The sequence below is a fragment of the Heptranchias perlo genome, chromosome 5 (genome assembly GCF_035084215.1).
Source record: "Heptranchias perlo isolate sHepPer1 chromosome 5, sHepPer1.hap1, whole genome shotgun sequence".
Taxonomy (NCBI): domain Eukaryota; kingdom Metazoa; phylum Chordata; class Chondrichthyes; order Hexanchiformes; family Hexanchidae; genus Heptranchias; species Heptranchias perlo.
Window position 1 is genome coordinate 23726804 of NC_090329.1, and position 22358 is coordinate 23749161.

At 42.3% G+C, this 22358-nt stretch overlaps 1 protein-coding gene across 2 annotated transcripts in view; it reads right to left on the reverse strand.

Moving 5' to 3' along the window:
• The window catches only part of lyst (lysosomal trafficking regulator), a 258955-nt gene that overhangs the window by 146685 nt on the left and 89912 nt on the right, over positions 1-22358 (reverse strand). For both annotated transcript variants that reach the window (XM_067984126.1, XM_067984127.1), the window contains exon 3: positions 5314-5509. In XM_067984126.1, coding sequence (XP_067840227.1) covers positions 5314-5509 — 196 coding nt within the window. The remainder of the gene's footprint in view (positions 1-5313; positions 5510-22358) is intronic.

Genomic DNA, 22358 nt, shown 5'->3' on the forward strand with positions numbered 1-22358 from the left:
ACCAATTGCCTGAAAAATTTCCAAGAGTCTGGAATCAGAAGCAATACTTCAGGCATATCGTCCAATCAGAAAATGCTGCTGGCATTTTACACCTCTCTGTGAATGCTGCTAATAATAAGGCAGTTCAAACCTTTCATGTTGAAAGAATTCCTCACTGCGGAGCGAAGAGACACATCAAGTGAAAATTAAAAACAAATAATGTGTGTTCTGAGAAAAGATTAAATAAGAAACATAGTCAAGTTGTTATTTTCAGAGCTGCTACTACAGTCCAGTGAGATGGCAATGTTAAATATTTAAGAGACCTCACTCCAACTGCTACAGTCATAATCATTGCATTGACCACATTTTAACACATCAGATCTTTATCTTTCCGGACCATGACAATTTTGACACGGCTATCTCTGGGGATATTCAAATCATGGATGTCTTTGTTTCTCAGCTCCATTAAAAATTAGTTCTGGACATGGAGCTTTAAGGTAACTGAAGCTAACAATGGAAGAAAGGAACACCTTCATTAATTTTGTTGCAAACAACGCTTTAACTCAAATAACCAATTCTTCTGATAACCGGCAGTTTTTAAAATATCTATTTCAGAAGAAAGACTTGCATTTACATGGTACCTAATTACAAGTCAGAAATATCTCAAAAGCTTCAGATGTAACAAATTACTTTAAAGTGCAATTGCTAAAGTAAACAAATGTTTTGCACACAGCTAGTTTCCAGGTAAAGCAATCAGATGAACGATTAGGAAGAACAAGGAAAGGTAATATAAACTAGAGGGCACAACTCTAAAAGAGGTACCGGAACATAAAGATCTGGGGGTATATATGCACAAATCGTTGAAGGTGGCAGGGCAGGTTGAGAAAGCGGTTAGAAAAGCATACGGCTTTATAAATAGAGGCATGGGCCACAAAGGTATGCCGGTGATGGACTGGGGTTGACAATTGTAAACAATTTTACAACACCAAGTTATAGTCCAGCAATTTTATTTTAAATTCACAAGCTTTCGGAGGCTTCCTCCTTCGACGAAGGAGGAAGCCTCCGAAAGCTTGTGAATTTAAAATAAAATTGCTGGACTATAACTTGGTGTTGTAAAATTGTTTACAATCCACAAAAGTATGGAAGTCATGATGAACCTTTATAAAACACTGGTTCGGCCACAACTGGAGCATTGTGTCCAGTTCTGGGCACTGCACTTCAGAAAAGATGAGAAGACCTTAGAAAGGGTGCAGAAAAGATTTACGAAAATGATTCCAGGGATGAGGGACTTTAGTTACGTGGATAGACTGGAGAAGCTGGGGTTGTTCTCCTTGAAACAGAGACTTGCGAGGAGATTTGATAGAGCTTTTCAAAATCACAAAGGGTCTAGACAGAGTAGAGAGAGAGAGAGAAACTGTTCCCAGTGGCGGAAAGGTCAAGGACCATAGGACATGGATTTAAGGTGATTGGCAAAAGAACCAAAGGTGACATGAGGAAAAGCTTTTTTACACAGTGAGTGGTTAGGATCTGGAATGCACTGCCCAAGGGGGTGATGGAGGCAGATTCAATCATGGCCTTCAAAAGGGAACTGGATAAATACTTGAAAGGAAAAAAATTGCAGGGCTACAGGGAAGGGACAGGGGAATGGGACTAGCTGGATTGCTCTTGCATAGAGCCGGCGCGGACTCGATGAGCCGAATAGCCTCCCTCCGTGCTGTAACCTTTCAATGATTCTATGATTAGTGCTATTGAGGGATGAATGTTGGTCAGAGCACCAGGAGAATTCCATGAGTGTGAAGGGATCGTTCAAGCCCATCGGAACAAGCAAATAGGTCTCGCTTTAATGGCTCATCTGAGGACAGTGTCGTGACAATACCTAGATTGTGTTCAAATATTTCAAACCTGAAAAAAGTTTAATTGTGCTCCCATGTCATCCTATTTTTTGCCTTGGCTATTTCAAACTCCAGATATTTGAGTGATTTGAGCAGCAGGCAAACAAAACTAAGATACCTTTGTAAGCAGACGATGTTCTTTTATCTAAGCTTACCTCACCTGGGTGCTGGAGTGTTTTTGGCAGTAAAGGTCAGTTATAACCTCCATGATTTGGGAATTGTTCTTATTGCATTGAACTGTCTCAGGTTAAGGGAGTAGGAGGAATTACTTTAATGTAATTGGCAAAAGAACCAGAGGAGAGTGGAGGACATTTTTTTTACGCAGCGAGTTGTTATGATCTGAAATGCACTGCCTGAAATGGTGGTGGAAGCAAATTCAATAGTAACTTTCAAAAGGGAATTGGATAAATACTTGAAGGGGAAAAATTTGCAAGGCTATTGGGAACGAGCAGGGGAATGGGACCATTTGGATAGTTCTTTCAAAGAGCCAGCACAGGCACACTGGGCCGAATGGCCTCCTAAGGTGCTATATTATTCTATTACCCCAGCCAGGACATTAGTCCAAATATTTACCAACTTTCACTCGTGTCCTTTGGTCCTAGCTTCCTGGCTTATGTTGCAGTAATATCCTAAGTTTACCTCAACCATACCATTTTATATTTTACATACCTTTATGAGGTCCCCGTTTAACCACCTATTTTCAGTACTGTAGAACTAAGATTCTCTACTCTTTCCTCATGACTTATCTTTTATATATTTTATATTTATGATCTCTAGTTTTGGACTCCCCACAAGTGGAAACATCTTCTCTATGTCCATATCATATGGAATTCTACTATCTACTTTATCTGTAACACTTAAAAGACATCAAGCTAGTTTGTCAAGCAAGATCTTCCTCTACTGAATCTATGCTGGCTGAGGTAGACAGTTCAGTACACAGGGACAGTGTAGAAAGAGAGAACGGGAGTTATAGATACAGGAAACTCCTTAATTACTGGAACTGTCAAATAGGTATTTAGTTTGAACAATAGTGGAGCAGACAGTGACACTGCGGCATCATAGAGCAAGGGACTATGTAGGAGGGAGAGATGAGTGGACCACAAGGTTAAGAAAATGGTGGTAGTGGCAGATTCTACAGTCAGGGGAATAGACAGCCTTTTTTGGAATTGTGATCCAGAGTCCCAGTTGGTATGCAGCCTCCCTGGTGCCAGGGTGAAGGATATCACAGGACAGGTGAAACAAAATCTGGGAAAGGCGAGAGAGCAGCAAAACACTGTGATGCATGTTAAAACCAATGACTTGGATAGAAGTACATTTGAGGTCTTGCAGAAGGAGCTTAAGGAGTTAGGCACTAGACTGATAAACAAGACCTTAAGGGTAGTAATCTCTAGATTGCTTCCCGTAGTATGCAATGGATAGTTTATGGAGTGGATGATTAGCAGGTCAATGCGTGGCTACTGCACTGACGCAGGAGGGAATGGTTCTCAATCTCGGGGCACTGGATTGAGCTCTGGAACAAAGGAAGGCTATAAGCAAGCGAGGGCCATCACCTGAACCTAAATTGTATCAATGTCCTTGTAAAGTAAATAGAGCAGTAGGAGGGGATTTAAACGAGTATGGCAGATGTGTGGCGAAATTTGCGACTCAAATGGGACAGGAGGATTAATAAAGCTGTTGGAGTAGAAGCAGAAGTCATAGCTAAAATAAATAAATAGTGAGAAAATTTCAGAGGAGAAAGGGAAAGTAGGAGGCTTTAAGATAGTGAGGGTGCGAGAGATATCAAAAAATTAAATGAGATGACGAGGAAAAAGAATAAGGATCAATGTTACAAAAACTGGAATCAGGATTGAGCAGTATATATGCACAAAGCATTCAGAACAAAATAAGAGAGTTGAAGCATTAATAATTATGGAGGGATATGATCTGGTAGCTATAATGGAGATGTGGGTTAGGTTCAAACAGGACTGGTTATAATGTTTTCAGGAGATAGAAAGAGATAAAAGGGGATGATGTGGCAGCATTAATAAAGGATTCATTCATAGCACTAGATCTTAAGAATGTTCAAGGGGATTGCATAAAGACAGAATCCATATGGATAAAGTTAAGGAATAGCAAGGAAAATGGTACAATTCTTAGGTCCATTACAGGCCACAAACCATCGAAATGAGGTAGAAAGAGAGATCTGCAGATACTTCAGAAAGATATTACAGAACAACAAGGCGTTATATTTGGGAGATTTTAACTATCCCAAGATAAGACTAGGAAAACGGTAATCGAAGTGCATCCAAGACTGCTTCCCAGATCAGTATGTTTCTAATTCAACAAGGAAAGAGATGTTAGACGATTTAGGTCTGGGGAATAAAGTGGGGGGAAGTAACTGATGAGAATAGGATAGCAATTGAGAAATAGCGACTACAACACAGTTAGGCTTATTGTAAAAAATAGAAAAAGTTAATGAACAGTTAAAGATAAAGGTGCTGGCCTAGAAAAAGGATAACGGATCAGCAGTGCTGAATCTTCAAATATGAGATGCATGGAGTACAAATTGATATATTTCTATAAGAGGATGTATCAAACGATACAAGCTCCATGGATAGAGAGATTAAAACTAAACTAAAACTTAAAAAAGGGAGGCATTTGATAAAACTAGTCTTAACAGTACTGAAGAAAATCATAAGGAAAGTGTAGTGGAGAAGTACAAAGGCAGATTAGAAGAACTAAATGAGAATACAGTACAAAAATAGCTGGCAGATAATATAAAAGGAAATAAGCATAGTAAAAGTAAAACAATAGTTAGAGAACATAGGACTGCTCAGGGACGAAGGCAAAATCTAGTTGTGGAGGTTCAAGGTATGGAAGAGATATTAAATATTTTGCATGAATTTTTAGAGATCTCAGTGGAAGCTAGAATGTAGCTGTACTAGAGGAGAATATGGAACATTTCTCAGAATTAATTGTAGAAAAGGAGTTGCTTCTGAAGACATTAGAAAGACTCGAGGTGTGTCAGTCACCAGGCCCCGATGGCACACCATAGACTGTTGAGGGAAGTCAGAAAGGACCCAGCAAAAGCTCTGACCTCAATTTTTCAATCCTCGGATATGTAAATTGTACTGTAGAACAAGGTGGTAGCCTACGTGATGCCCCCATTCAAGAAAGAACAGAAGGATAAACTGGGTAACTGTAGCCCAGTGAGTCTAATATAATTGTGGGCAGACTCTTAGAATACATAATTTAAGATCAAATTAGTAAACATTTAGACATTTTTGAGATGATCAAGCCAGCACAGATTTGTTCAAATGCTCCAATCACGGAATATAGGACAACCTGAAAGGGGAAGTCCATGCCTGTCTCATTGCCTTCTCAAAGCCTACAGTTTGGAGTCGAGAATCATTGAGGTAAACATGAGACATCCCCATTGCCATGAAGTAAACTACTTCAGTACCTGATCAATGATGGAATCCAAGGTACTAAGCAGTAGGTATCCTCGACCCTGAACTAGGTATTCTCCCAATGCGACCATGTGGCTTTCTTCCTCCTCTTCCTTGCCCTCGGACCTCTGAGCCACAGCATTGCAAAGCTGATGCACATCTGTCAGGAATTCCCGTGCCAACGTGTTACAGGCACTGCTCATGTCTGAGCTGTGGAAAGAAGCAAAAGCTGTTCAGAATGTTTCATGAGTAGACAATGCCACAATCTCCTTTATACAACTCTCAGATTTCCTTGCTACAATATTTGAAAGGTTTACCTCCTATAGTGATTACAAAAGTAAAGTTTTTGACTTTTAACACAACAGAACAGTAGATGAGTGATAAGACTACTTGTCAAGCACCTTCTACATTACACTGGCATCTATCAGACAATGTGAAAAATTGCCCAGGTATGTCCTGTCCACAAACAGCAGGACAAATCCAATCCCCCGGTCAATTACCGCCCCATCAGTCTACTCTCAATCATCAGCAAAGTGATGGAAGGTATCGTCAACAGTGCTATCAAGCGGCACTTACTCACCAATAACTTGCTCAACGATGCTCAGTTTGGATTCCGCCAGGACCACTCGGCTCTAGACCTCATTACAGCCTTGGTCCAAACATGGACAATAAAGCTGAATTCCAGAGGTAAGGTGAGAATGACTGCCCTTGACATCAAGGCAGCATTTGACCGAGGGTGGCACCAAGGAGCCCTAGTAAAATTGCAGTCAATGGGAATCAGGGGGAAAACTCTCCAGTGGCTAGAGTCACACCTAGCACAAAGGAAGATGGTTGTGGTTGTTGGAGGCCAATCATCTCAGCCCCAGGACACTGCTGCACGAGTTCCTCAGGGCAGTGTCCTCGTCCCAACCACCTTCAGCTGCTTCATCAATGACCTTCCCTCCATCATAAGGTCAGAAATGGGGATGTTCGCTGATGATTGCAGCGTTCAGTTCCATTCGCAACTCCTCAGATAATGAAGCAGTCCATGCCCGCATGCAGCAAGGCCTGGACAACATCCAGGCTTGGGCTGATAAGTGGCAAGTAACATTCGTGCCAGGCAATAACCATCTCCAACAAGAAAGAGTCTAACCACCTCCCCTTGACATTCAACGGCACTACCATCGCCAAATCCCCCACCATCAACATCCTGGGGATCACCATTGACCAGAAACTTAACTGGACCAGTCACATAAATACTGTGGCTACAAGAGCAGGTCAGAAGCTGGGTATTCTGCAGCGAGTGACTCACCACCTAACTCCCCAAAGCCTTTCCATCATCTACAAGGCACATGTGATGGAATACTCTCCACTTGCCTGGATGAGTGCAACTCCAACAACACTCATGAAGCTCAACACTATCCAGGACAAAGCAGCCCGCTTGATTGGCGCCACACCCACCATCCTAAACATTCACTCCCTTCACCACCAGCGCACCGTGGCTGCAGTGTGTACCATCTACAGGATGCACTGCAGCAACTCGCCAAGGCTTCTTTGACAGCACCTCCCAAACCCACGACCTCTACCACCTAGAAGGACAAGGGCAGCAGGCACATGGGAACATCACCTGCACGTTCCCCTCCAAGTCACACACCATCCAGACTTGGAAATATATCGCCATTCCTTCATCGTCGCTGGGTCAAAATCCTGGAACTCCCTTCCTAACAGCAGTTTGGGAGAACCTTCACCACACGGACTGCAGCGGTTCAAGAAACTCAAGGGCAATTAGGGATGGGCAATAAATGCTGGCCTTGCCAGCAACGCCCATGTCCCATGAACAAATTTTTTTTAATTCAATATTACAATCCAGGCCACTTACAAATTTCACAGAAATTACATTTAAAAAAAATAAGAACTCACCCCTGTTTTACTTAACTACCATGCATAATATCACACAAGAAACTGATTTCAGGCAATAAAGGATTATGAAGAATTACACATTTTATCCTTCACATCTTTCAGGCATCTTGTTCCACTGTGGATATCTGCAGTTTCAAGCTCCCACACAGATCTTGTAAGTTTTTATTCGAAGCCAATTATTGTAATTCTCCACCCTAAACCACAATGATATGAACGGAAAAAAAGCTGAGCTCCAGGCTCAGAAATGTTAAAATCACATGGCATCATGTGATATCACATGGATGATCTCCATTGCAAAAAAGCATCACATATTCCAGCATAACAGATGTACTGTTTCATCCACGCTTCATAATTCATTTAGTAATGAAAATAGACTGTACTTTCTCTACGATGTTCTATATGACTCTGACTGTAAGTATTGTCTTCAAATTTGTTCTAAAAAGGATATCTAAAAACTATTGTATATAATATATCACTAATCATCAGCAGCACTGGGCATATTTAAAATATTGGCAGGGAGGGACATGAATCATACTTAAACCCATGCACTTTAATGTTGTATGAATACACCTCTTGTGCGATAACTCCTTACACATAATCACCTTGAAACGCTCCCACCGATACCACCAAAAGTGCCAGGCAAATCACCTCATGTTAATGAGCTCAAATTGCTCTCTCCAGACAGATCCCGTGGGGTAAGGACAAAATCATGAATTATGCTACTGGGTGCTTTTACAGTTCTGATTATGGACACAGTATGAACATTTCACACATCACTATATGTTACTAAAATCCTAATGACACTACTATTTTTATGTCATATAGTAGATAATATTGACAAACAAGGGTATTAACTATGGACTCAAAAAAGATTTGTTTGAATATTCAGGTACGTTTTTGAAACCAGTCACAGTTCGGTACTGCAACTTGGATGCATGCCAGTGTACAGAGTGTCAGTTAACATTTTAAGCAGTTCAGAGCATGCACAAGGTAGGCTGACAAATTGGATACTGTCTCCTCTTATTGCTAATAGCTAAAAGCAATACAGTGAACCATACCGCTGTCTAGGATATTGTGTACTGTGCATCGGGAACAATTTGTTTGCATATAAAAACCAAGCTGTAAGTCTTCCATTCTGCAGAGAACTCAATTATGTTCATTCAATTAGCATTGCTATTGTCCTTAATTGAAAACGAATACGCAGTTTCTCACAACCGTGTTAATCAGCTTCTGGCAGGTGCCACTAATCGCACAGCGAGTCAGCAATTCAATTCTGTAGCAATGCAATCATTCGCTCCACCCCTACCCAATTATCACTTCTTTCTTGAAGATGCAAATTTATGCTGTGATATGGTTCCACCTCGCCACAATGGCATTCTTCCTGTGTGAGCCCAGACACTGGGTTATTGACAAGCTATCAATTGTGAGGGGCACCACAACTGAGCCTGATCCCATCTTCGCTGACATCCATACTTTCCAGCGGGGGGGCACTGGATAAAAAAATCAGTCCTGTCACTTGGCATATGTAAAATATTGGCACCCATACACTATTTGGAGGGGAGGGCGGGGGTGGGGGTGGTGGGGAGTCATACTTAAGATGACTCTCTTCCTCCCGAGCTCTGGGATAGCGCTGTTTTGGCTAGATCAGCTAACTTAACCCAGAGTGGGAATCAAGCCTGGGACTTTTCTGATGCGTATGACTCAGTACTGAAACATTTACCAATTGAATCACTGAGGGGAAGCAGTGAATGTGACACTGAAAAAAACAATTACAGTATTAAAGCTATTCCAGCATCTGAAATGTTTACATTAGAGAACTATTAATTTCACATAGCCAATATTAACACCACATAACCATTACCTTAAAGAGGAAATGGAGGTTAAACATGGAGTCATAATTTGAGAGGACGAATGGGTCAAGGGGTGGGTTTTCTTTTTCTGAGTAGTGGAGTGATGACAGCAGTTTTGAAACGGAGAGGAATGACGTCTGAGTAAATTCTGCCATTCACAATATTGCCTAGAAGGGGTAGTTGAGTGGTTATGAGTTGAGTGAAGGGTTGAAGGGAGCAGAAAGGTGGTCACATTTAAGAGGTGAGTTTGGAGGGTGGAGGGAGATGAGAGCGAAACTGCAGTGATGGGTTTTAGAGCTAGAATAGGTGGAAGATTGGGTGCAGAGGCAGCAGCAGAAGCTGCTGCTCGGATGGTCTCAACATTAAAGACAAAGAAATCTATGAACTCTCTGTACTTGGTATTGCAAGAGATGGGGGAGGAAATTGGGGAAAGGAGTTTGAAGAGGCAATTAATCATAAAGAAAAGGAGGCTTGAGATGTTTTTGGCTTCCAGGAGCATTCTGGAATAGTAAAGGATTTGGTTGAGGAAAGGACAGCACAGTAATGCTTGACATGTGTGAATCAAATGATTAGACTGGATGTGTATTAGGTGCACTCGAGTGTGGGGCCCTCTGACTTAAGGAAGACAAACTGGAAGTTGTTCCAGGATAAATAGCAAGGGTGGGAGATGGTGAGCGATTTGGCAGTACAAGGGTGTCAAAGGAAGAGGCAACAGAGCAATTTAGCAGGTCTACAGCAGCAGAGGTGTTGTGGCGTGTGGAGGATGAGTTTGGGGGACTTGGGAGTCTAACAGCGAATTAGTGACAGAGCTGGGGAGCCCTTTTTCACAGACATAATGAAACACAGCAGCAGGCAAGGAGGTTTCGGTGAGAGGGAAGAAATTGCCACCAGTAATCTCTGTCAATGGATTCCTCCGTGGTGAGGTAATGAATGATGAGGGTCTTACTCACAATAATGAACGTACTGAAGGGCAATACGAAGCAGGCTGGTGATTTACAATCCACTAGGGAGGTTGGAGGGGAGTGGAAGAGACAAATGGCGGATAGAGTTGGAGTTATAAGCCCTGTAGAAGCAAACTGGTCTTCAGGAATGGGGGGTGAGACAGTTGGCAGAAACATAAACTGAGATCATGAGGGACAAAGCAGAGAGTACCAAACAGGAGGCTGTGGATTCATTCAAGAGGAACTTGAGCCTGGGACAACAAGAGGGGGGGAAGTTAGACTGAGTAGAGTTGAGTAGTGGGGGGAAAGAAGGATTGAGGGAGGCATGGTGCTCAAGAAGGAGAAGGTGAAAGGGGTCATGGATGAATTAAACGAAGAGGAGGAGAGAACAGAGCCTGGAAATGGAAAAATAGGAGTGGGAGCAGCAGCCATTTTGCACGTGCAAATAAACTCAGAGAAATCTGTAAATTACATGGACCAATGTTAGAGAGCTATTTTAAGGTAGGGATTGAGATCAGAACGACAATCAGTTCAATACCTGAGGTTTTCTGCAGGGGGGGAGGGAGGAGCCTCCAGGCAGGAGGAAACAGTGGAGTGAAACTCTGTCTGACAAGTAGTCACATGTAACACGTAACATTGTTTTCTCAACCATTACTTGCTGATTCCATCACCAGGATTTTGTTTTCTTTCCTCCTCTGGAGGCTCCCCTTCTGCCATGCACCAATACTCAGCTAATGGGGCTGCATTATGCCACAGTTGAAGCACTGTGTGCCGTTGTCATCAGCCTGTTATTGGAGATATTGCAGGTATAAGGTAGATTGACCAGGATGTTGTCAGGAATGAGTAGATGTTGTGATGATGATTTGTGGAAAATTAGGGCTGCATTCACTAGAGCAGGGAAAATGAAGGTGAAATCATAAAGGAGTATTCAAAATTTTGAAATGATTTCAGAGAGTAAATAAAGAGTGAAAGATTGGTTTCATTGATTGGCAAATGAGTAACAAGGAAGCGTAAATCTATGATTAGCACCAGAAGCATAAAGGGCAATGTTAGGAGAAATGCTTTCAGGCAAGGATTATTAGAATATGGAGTGCACTGCCATCAATTGTTATTGAACCCAAGTCAATCACGATAGTTAAAAGAAACAGCTAAAACACTTGAAAAATAAATATTTAAGAGTACAGGGAAATGGGTCAGCAGATAGCCCCGATGTGGACAGACACAATAGGCCATATCCCTCTGTATGAAGCTATTCCGATTCTCACGCCTATCTCCTCTTTCATCTTATGGGGAAGAACCTAGCATCTGTATCCCGATGGAGGACTATTTTGTGCACAGTCCATCATATTTGAAATTATCTCTGCAAAGGTTGTAGATACCTTTCAAGTTAAGAACATCTTCCTTCACTGTGGTCTCCAAGATACACATTCTAGAGATCTTGTTTCATTCTACCTGGAACTTCAAAATGCAGCTTCTGCTACTGCCCAGATTGAGCAGATTTAGAATAGTTACCAATTTGGTGGCAGTGAATTATGAGATCAGTGGGTGGATTTCCAGGATGTCATCACTTATACAGCCACATTTCTTTTTGAAGGGCTCCCAATTATTTTTAATCTGTTGTCATCAAAGTATCTTGAAGGTTTTTTGCTATTTTGCTGATTCTGTTTGGTGCTGGCCTCCCCAATCCAGTTTGTCTCACAGCTGTAATTTGGCTAACATTTGTTCAATTTGTTTATTTAGCCCAGAGGTCTGATTCCCAGCTCACCTGCGGCCCTCCTGCTCCTAATGTATCTCTGCAACCTGAGCTGTACCAGCACTTGGAGGTTGGTGCATTTTTTTTAATACATTTACGGTGATTGACAAAAGAACCAACGACGACATAAGGAAAAACTTTTTTAGGTAGCGAGTAGTTATGATCTGGAATGCGCTGCCTGAAAGGGCGGTGGAAGCAGATTCAATCATGGCTTTCAAAAAGGAACTGGATAAATATTTGAAGAGAAAAAATTTGCAGGGCTACAGGGAAGAGTGGAGGAATGGGACTAACTAGATTGCTCTTGCAAAGAGCTGGCACCGGCTCGATGGGCCGAATGGCCTCCTTCTGTGCTGTAACAATTCCAGATGTAAAATTTAGACATTAGTCATTGCACCCAGGTACTGAGGCTCCGATTGTTCCAGTGGCCCTTTGTCTCCTTCCTGCAACTTTCCACAGTGCACAGCGATCCCTGATCCATCCCTGATCTACCCCTCAACCTACCCTACCAAGGGGAAACACGATCACTGAAAAGAAAACGATCAGGAATTCAGTACAGAAGATACGGGAAGAGCAAAAAGAAAACATAAATTAAGTAAAAAGTAGCGGGGCGGGAGGGATAAAAATAAAGTAGAGAGAGAAGAAAAAGTACCAGCAGAGTGAAATTAATGAAATCCTCAGCAAAGAAACCAAAAGATTATTACAGAAAGAAAGAATACCACAGCAAATGAAAAACAACAGCAGAGTGAAACAGGAAAGGAACAGCAGGGGAAAAAAAAGAGTGAAGAAGGGGAAAGAATAAATCAAAGAGAGAAAATTAAAAAGTGGCAGCAAGAGAATAAAGAAGTTGAAGAAGGGTGAAAAAATACAAGACACAGGGTAAAGGAAAGAAATTGAAGGGGTGGAAGTAGCAGATTTGTGATTAATTAAGATGTACCACAGTTGTGCGATGCCATAAATTGGTGATGGTTCTCTCCAAAAGTCATCAACCCGAATTCGTGAAAGTTTGAACTGAGGTAATTGGACAACAGAAGCACTCTGACAAAGCCTCCCTACATTTTCTGAACCTTTAGCAAAGCAAAGAACATAGGGGATAAAAATCTTGTTTGAGCTTACGAGACCTTGCCAGCAGCAGTGGCTCGATGGAATCAGTCCCGCCTTGCAATGTCAAAAATTGCATAAGTCAAAAGAACAGATAAGGCAAAACAGGATGTGGCATTGCTTCAACAGGAACTGACCAAAAATAAAGCCAAAATTGCACAACCGGGGGAAGACTGAGGCAGAAGACAGGGCCCTCGATCGTGTCCGTCCCATTTCCCCCACGTCTGCCCTTACCCTTTCTCTTCCCTCCCAGGACCACAATCGGGTCCCCAACCTTCCGGAGTCAACATTGACTTCAATAATTTCAGATCATAACCAGGGCTCTCAATTTTCGGACAGCAGGTGCTGGTAATGTTCTGCTGTTGCCATTTACAACTCCTTTACACCTATCTTTTGTTTTTTTACCTGTCCCATTACCACCCTTCTTGCTTTGCACCATCACCCTTTGTAATTTAATCACTCTTGCCCTCCACCCTATTACAGGCCTTCCCTTTTGTTTCTTCCTCTCCTCCCCCTTTGTCCGGCTCTGTACTTGCTTAAAAACTGTAAAATCTTTAACTTCTTCCAGTTCTGACGAAAGGGCTTCAACTTTGCTGACGAACCTATTATGTGGCTCTTTATCAAACGCCTTTTGGAAGTTCACATACACATCAACCGCATTGCCCTCATCAACCCTCTCTGTTATCTCATCAAAAAACTCAAATTAGTTATACACAATTTGCCTTAACGAATCTGTGCTGACTTTCCTTAATTAAACCACACTTGTCCAAGTAACTGTTAATTTTGTACCGGATTATCGTTTCTAAAAGTTTCCCCACCACTGAGGTTAAACTGAATGGCCTGAAGTTGCCAGGTTTATCCTTACACCCTTTTTTGAACAAAGGTGTAATATTTGCAATTCTCCAGTCCTCTGGCACCTCATATCTAAGGATGATTGGAAGATTATGGCCAGTACCTCCACAATTTCCACCCTTGCTTCCCTCAGCAACCTAGGATGCATTCATCCGGACGAGGTGACTTATCTACTTTAAATACAGCCAGCCTTTCTAGTACCTTGTCTAACAATTTTTAACCCATCCAGTATCTCAACTATCTCCTCTTTTACTGTGACTTTGGCAGCATCTTCTTCCTTGGTAAAGACAGATGCAAAGTACTCATTTAGTACCTCAGCTATGCTCTCTGCCTCCATGAGCAGGTCTTCTTTTTGGACCATAAACGGCCCACCCCTCCTCTTACTACCCATTTACTATTTATATGCCTATAGGAGACTTTTGGGTTCCCTTTTATGTTAGTTACCAGTCTATTCTCATACTCTCTCTTTGGCCCTCTTATTTCCTTTTTCACTTTCCCTCTGAAGTTTCTATATTCAGCCTGGTTCTCACTTGTATCATCAACCTGACATCTGTCATAAGACCCATTTTCTGCTTCATCTTACTCTCTATCTCTTTCGTCATCCAGGGAGCTCTGGCTTTATTGCCCGACCTTTCCCCATCATGGGAATATACCTGGACTGTATCCAAACCATGTCCTCTTTAAAGGCCGCCCATTGTTCGGTTACAGTTTTACCTGCCAATCTTTCATTCCAATTTACCCAGGCCAGATCCATTCTCAACCCACTGAAATTGGCCGTCCTCCAATTAAATATTTTTACTCTAGATTGCTCCTTGTCCTTTTCCATAACTAATCTAAACTTTGATACTATGATCACTGTTCCCTAAATGTTCCCCTACTGACGCTTGCTCCACTTGACCCACTTCATTCCCCAGAACCAGATCCAGCAATGCCTCCTTCCTCGTTCGGCTGGAAACGTACTGATCAAGGAAGTTCTCCTGAACACACTTTAGAAATTCTTCCCCCTCCCTGCCCTTTACATTATTACTATCCCAGTCTATATTAGGATAATTGAAGCCCCCCATTATCACTACCCTATGGTTCTTGCACCTCTCTGTAATTTCCCTGCAAATGTGTTCTTCTGTATCCTTCCCACTAGTTGGTGGCCTATAGATTACACCCAGTAGTGCAATGGCACCTCTATTGTTTCTTAACTCTAACTAAATAGATTCTGTCCTTGACCCCTCCAGGAATTCCTCTCTCTCCAGCACTGCAATATTTTCCTTAGTCAATACTGCCACCACCCCACTTCTTTCTATGCTTCTCTATCTTTCCTGAATACTTGTATCAGGAATATTTAGTACCCAATCCTGCCCTTTTTTGAGCCAGGTCTCAGTTATCACCACGACATCATATTCCCATGTGGCTATGTGCTCCTGCAGCTCACCAACCTTATTTATGATGCTTCGTGCGTTTACATACATGTACTGTAAACCTATCTTAGACCTTCTTGTTTTCTCTCTTATTCCCACCTAATACTGTACTATTTCTTACTCTAGTGCTATCTGTCTCTCCCAATCCTTTGTGCACCTTGTTTCTCCTTTCCAATGCTACATCCTGGTGCCCATCCCCCTGCCAAATTAGTTTAAACACTCCCCCACAGCACTACTGAACCTCCCCGCGAGGACATTGGTCCCAGCTCTGTTGAGGTGCAACCCTTCCAGCTTGTACAGGTCCCATCTCCCCCAGAACCAGTCCCAATGCCCCAGAAATCTAAAGCCCTCCCTCTTGCACCATCTCTCCAGCCATGCATTCATCTGCTCTATCCTCCTATTTCTATACTCACTAGTGCGTGGCACCGGGAGTAATCCGGAGATTATTACCTATGAAGACCTGCTTATTAATCTCTTTCCTAGCTCCCTAAAATCTGCCTGCAGGACCTCATCCCTCTTTGTCGTTGGTACAGATGTGGACCACAACCTCAGGCTGTTCACCCTCCCCCTTCAGAATGTTCTACAGCCACTCAGTGACATCCTTGACCCTGGCACCAGGGAGGCAACATACCATCCTGGAATCACGTCTGTGGCCACAGTAACGCCTGTCTGTTCCCCTAACTATTGAAACCCCTATCACTATTGCTTTCCTGACCTTCCTCCTCCCCCCCCCCCCCCCCCATACAGCTGAGCCACCCATAGTGTTGTGGTCTTGGCTCCAGCTGTACTCCCCAGAGGAACCATCGCCCTCACCAGTATTTACTGAATACTGGTTAGAGAGCGAGATACTCCTGCACCACCTGCCTGGTCCCTTCCACCAATGGGAACAGTTTCTCTTGATTTACTTTATCTAAACCCTTTGTGATTTTGAACACTTCTATCAAATCTCCTCTTAACCTTCTCTGCTCTAAGCAGAACAACCCCAGCTTCTACAGTCTATCCACGTAACTGAAGTCCCTCATCCCTGGATCCATTCTAGCAAATCTTTTCTGCACCCTCTCTAAGGCTTTCACATCCTTCCTAAAGTGTGGTGCCCAGAATTGGACACAATACTCCAGTTGTGGACAAACCAGTGTTTTGTAAAGGTTCAACATAATTTCCTTGCATTTGTATTTTTATGCCTCAATTTATAAAGCCCAGGATCCCGAATGCTTTTTTAACTGCTTTCTCAACCTGGCCTGCCACCCTCAAAGATTTGTGCACATATACTCCCAGGTCTCTCGGTTCCTGCACCTCCTTTAGAATTGTATCCTTTAGTTTATATTGCCTTTCCTCGTTCTTCCTGCCAAAATGTATCACTTCGCACTTCTCTGCGTTAAATTTCATCTGCCATGTTCTGCCCATTCCACCAGCCTGTCTATGTCCTCTTGAAGTCTATTACTATCCTCCTCACTGTTTACTACACTTCCAACTTTTGTGACATCTGCAATTTTGAAACTGTGTCCTATACACCCACTTCTATCTTGTCCATCTGAAAGTTAACGTAGAAGGTGCTAAGATCATCTTTTTATCCTTAGACATTGGCGGAGGATTTTCTAATTTTGTTTAAAAAATAATAGATTGAGGATATTAGGCAATCTGCACAAGAGATATACCCAATTGCAGCCTGTTGTTTTAAGGTTTAGGCTTGGGAGAGATTATTGTGTGGAGAGGTCTGAGTGAACATTGTGTTGGAAGGAAGGATGGATGGTATTAAAGAAAAAAAGGGAGAGGCCTGCTCATCTGGCTCTTTAACTTTGGACAACCAATGCATTAACTCTGTGCCTCAACTACCTCTACTGGGGGAAAGCAAAGTGGCAGATGTTCAATGAAGTATCCGAGTATGTATCAAAAGTGTTAACATTTGGGCCTGAAGCCCTCAGATTGATCCACGTGCTCTGGTTAAGTTAAAGCCCCAGGGCAAGATAAAGATATACGGGGCAAGATAAAGCAGAAAAAGAAAGCTTATGACTGTCACAGAAAACTAAATACTGCAGAAAGCCTAGAGGAGTATAGGAAGTACAGGGATGACATAAAAAAGGAAATAAGGAAAGCAAAGAGAGGGCATGAAAAAATATTAGTTAGTACGATTAAAGAAAACCCAAAGATCAGTATATTAAGAACAAGAGGATAGCCAAGGAAAAGGTGGGACCTATCAGGGATAAGGGTAACTTGTGTGTAGAAGCAGAGGATGTGGGTAGGGTTTTAAATGAATATTTTGTCTCCGTATTCATAAAGGAAAGGGATGATCCGGATGTAGCAGTTAAAGAGGAGATGTGTGAAATATTGGATAAGGTAAACATAACGAGAGAGGAAGTACTAGAGGGACTGGAATCCTTGAAAGTTGATAAGTCACCAGGGCCGGATGGATTGTTTCCTAGGCTATTGAAGGAAGCCAGGGAGGAAATAGCAGATGCTCTGAGGATCATTTTCCAATCCTCACTAGACACAGGGGAGGTACCGGAGGACTGGAAGACTGCAAACGTAGTATCATTGTTTAAAAAGGGTACGAGGGAAAGGCCGAACAATTATAGGCCGGTCAGTCTTACCTCGGTGGTGGGCGAACTATTAGAATCAATACTGAGAGATAGGATAAACTGTCACTTGGAAAGGCATGGTTAAATTAGGGATAGTCAGCATGGATTTGTTCAGGGAACGTCATGCCTTACAAGTCTGATTAAGTTCTTTGAGAAAGTGACAAGGAGGATTGATGAGGATAGTGCAGTGGATGTGGTCTACATGGATTTTAGTAAGGCATCTGACAAGGTCCCACGTGGCAGACTGGTCAGAAAGGTAAAAGCCCATGAGATACAGGGAAATGTGGCGAATTGGATCCAAAATTGGCTCAGTAACAGGAAACAAAGGGTAAAAGTCGATGGATGTCTTTGTGAATGGAAATCAGTTTCCAGTGGTGTGCCACAGGGCTCAGTGTTGGGTCCCCTTGCTGTTTGTGGTATATATTAATGATTTGGACTTGAATGTAGGGGCATGATTGGCAAATTTGCAGACGACACAAAAATTAGCCGTGTAGTTGATAGTGAAGAGGACAGCTGTAGACTCCAAGAAGATATCAATGGGTTGGTGGAGATAAGTGCCAAATGGAGTTCAACCCAGAGAAGTGTGAGGTAATGCACTTAGGGAGGGCAAACAGTAAAAGGGAATACGCAGTAAATGGGAATATATTGAGAGGGGTAGAGGAAGTGAGAGACCTTGGAGTGCATGTGCACAGGTTCCTGAAGGTGGCAGTACGGGTAGATAAGGTTGTGAAGAAGGCATACGGAATGCTCTCTGTTATTAACCGAGGTATAGAATACAAAAGCAGGGATGTAATGATGGAACTGTAAAAAACGCTGGTAAGGCCACAGCTGGCGTATTGTACGCAGTTCTGGTCACATTACAGGAAGGACATAATTTCTCTGGAGAGAGTGCAGAGAAGATTTACAAGAATGTTGCCAGGGCTTCAAAACTGCAGCTACAAGGAGAGATTGGGATAGGATGGGGTTGTTTTCCTTGAAGCAGAGGAGGCTGAGGGGTGACTTGATTGAGGTGTACAAAAGTATGAGGGGCCCAGATAGAGTAGACAGGAAGTACCTGTTTCCCCTAGCGGAGAGTTCAAGAACTCAAAGGGCAAAGATTTAAACTAACTGGCGGAAGGATTAGAGGGGATATGAAGAAAAACTTTTTTTACCCAGAGGGTGGTGGGTGTATGGAATTCGCTGCCCGAATTGGTGGTAGAGGCAGGGACCCTCAACTCTTTTTAAAAGTACCTGCACGTAAAGTGCTGTAAGCTGCAGGGCTACGGACCGGGTGCTGGAAGGTGGGATTAGATGGGCACCCAGTTGTTTTTCGAGCCGGCATGGACACGATGGGCCGAATGGCCCCCTTCTGTGCTGTATCTTTTCTATGGTTCTATGGCAACTTTCTCAACACAATGAAACTAATCTCAGAATCTAACAGTTTGCTCCTGGATATGTTGTGGTAGCAACTCAATGCAAAAAGGCACACAGGTATGGGATAGGTTTTGAATATGAGGTGGGGTTGGAAGGATGCCGAGCAAGTACTAGGCTAGCTTAATAAATCTGGGGATCGGTTTTTTTTTAGAAAGAATGGAAGAATTAAGTTTCAGAAAGAGACTTGTTCACTGTAATATAACCCCTTAGAGTTTTTCCAAGATGGTAACAGAGGAAGAGGGCTGCTAACGCACCACAGTATCCATTTGAATGCAGTTCATGGGGTATAAAAGGGGATGAACATAATAGGAGCAGGAGTAGGCCATACAGTCCCTTGAGCCTGCTCTGCCATTCAGTAAGATCATGGCTGATCTTCGACCTCAACTCCACTTTTCCGCCCGATCCCCATATCCCTTGATTCCCTTGGCGTCCAAAAATCTATCAATCTCAGTTTTGAATATACTCAACGACTAAGCATCCACAGCCCTCTGGGGTAGAGAATTCCAAACATTCATAACCCTCAGTGAAGAAATTCCTCCTCATCTCAGTCCTAAATTGCCCACCCCTTATCCTGGGACTATGTCCCCTAGTTCTAGGCTCACCAGCCAGGAGAAACATCCTCTCAGCATCTACCCTGTCAAGCCCTCTTAGAATCATGTATGTTTCAATTAGATCATCTCTCATTCTTCTAAACTCCAGAAAATATAGACCCATTCTACTCAATCTTTCCTCAAAGGCCAACCCTCTCATCCCAGGAATCAACCTAGTGAACCTTTGTTGCACCGCCTCTAAGGCAAGTATATCCTTCCTTGGATAAGGAGACCAAAACTGTACACAATACTCCATGTGTGGTCTCACCAAAGCCCTGTACAATTGCAGCAAGATTTCCTTTCTCTTATGCTCCAATCCCTTGCAATAAAGGCCAACATACTATTTGCCTTCCTAATTGCTTGATGTACCTGCATGTTAACTGTCTGTGTTTCGTGTACAAGGACACCCAAATCCCTCTGAATACCAACATTAAATAGTTTCTCAACATTTAAAAAATATTCCGTTCTTCTATTTTTCCTACCAAAGTAAATAACCTCACATTTCCCCACATTATACTCCATCTGCCATCTTCTTGCCCACTCACTTAACCTGTCTATATCCCTTTGCAGACTCTTTGCATCCTTCTCACAGCTTATTTTCCCACCTAGCTTTGTATTGTCAGCAAACTTGGATACATTACACTCGGTCCCTTCATCAAAGTCATTGATGTAGATTGTAAATAGCTGAGACCCAAGTACCGATCCCTACGGCACTACACTAGTTACAGCCTGCCAACCCAAAAATGATCCGTTTATTCCTACTCGCTGTTTTCTGTCCGTTAACCAATCCTCTATCCATACTAATATATTACCCCCAATCCCATGATCTTGTGGGGCACCTTATCAAATGCCTTTTGAAAATCCAAATGTACTACATCCACTGATTCCCCCTTATCTACCCTGCTAGTTACACCCTCAAAAAAACGCTAATAGATTTGTCATACACGATTTCCCTTTCATAAAACCGTGTTGACTGTGCCCAATCATATTATGATTCTAGCATTTTCCCTACTGATGTCAGGCTAACTGGCCCTCTTCTTGAATTGCAGGGTTCCATTCGCTACCTTCCAATCCATGGGGACTGTTCTAGAATCTAGGGAATTCTGGAAGATCAAAACCAATGCATCCACTATCTCTGCAGCCACCTCTTTTAAAACCCTAGGATGTAGGCCATCAGATCCAGGGAATGTGTCAGCTTTTAGTCCCATTAATTTTTCTAATAGTTTTTCTTTACTAATCTTAATTACTTTAAGTTCCTCCCTCTCATTAGACGCTTAGTTCCCCACTATTTCCGGTATATTTTCTGTGTCTTCTACTGTGAAGACTGATACAAAATATTTGTTCGACATCTCTGCCATTTCCTTATTCCCCATTATAATTTCTCCTGTCTCTGCCTCTAAGGAATCTCTTCCTTTTTATATGCTTGTAGAAGCTCTTACAATCTGTTTTTATATTTCTTGCTAGTTTACTCTCAATCAATTTTCTCCCTCTATCAATTTCTTGGTTATCCTTTGCTGATTTCTAAAACCCTCCCAAAGGCTTAATATTCTTTTTGGCAACATTGTACGCCTTTTCTTTAATCTAATACTATCCTTAACTTCTCCAGTTAGCCATGGTTTGACGGTTTGATCACATTTCCCATCGGGTTTTTATTCCTTAAGAGTATGTATATTCATTGGGAATTATGAATTATTTCTTTAAATATTCACCATTGCTTATCTACCACCATATCTTTTAATCTAATTTCCCAATCTACCTTAGCCAATTCGCCCAATACCTACATAATTAGCCTTGTTTACAGTTAAGACCCTAGTTTCATGCTTAACAACATCACTCTCAAACTCATTATGAAATTCTGTCATATTATGGTCACTCTTTCCCAAAGAATCCTTTATTATGAGATTACTAATTGATCCTGTCTCATTACACAATACTGGTTCTAAAATAACCTGTTCCCTAGCTGGTTCCTCGACATATTGTTCTAGAAAACTGTCTCAAATGCATTCCATGAACTCGTCCTCCAAACTACTTTCGTCAATTTGGTTTGCCCAATCTATATGAAGATTAAAGATCCTCATGATTATTGCATTGCCCTTGTTACATGATCCTCTAATTTTCTGATGTATACTCTGTCCAACAATATAACTGTTAGGGGGCCTGTAAACTACTCCCACCAGTGTTTTCCGCCCCTTTTTATTTCTTAGCTCCACCCATACTGATTCTACATCCTGATTTTCTGAGCTTCGATCCTTTCTGAATAATTTAATGGGCCAGATTTTGAAGTCAAAATAACGGTGAGGCTAATGGCACTCGCCATTATTTATGTGCAAATGATACAGGAACTTCAGGTGAGGGTCAGATGCTTAGTTAATTGCAAATATCCAGAAGTTGCTGTCCAAGTTGTGCCACACCGCCATTAGCTTCGCAAGAACGGCATCTCGCTGTCTGCCTCACCATTGACATGCGTTGAATGTCGTGATGTTGCTGTATTTGCATGGTGGATACGAACTAAACCGCCGCAGATATTTAGGGCTAGTAATTACAAGCGTAGGTACACTTTTAACGACATGATAAGTGTTAATGACTGCTAATCAACCTCTCTGGCACTGAAAATTAACTATTATAAGTGTGGAGTCTCATTCCTTCAGGTTGTGAATTGTTTTAGGTGATTTTAA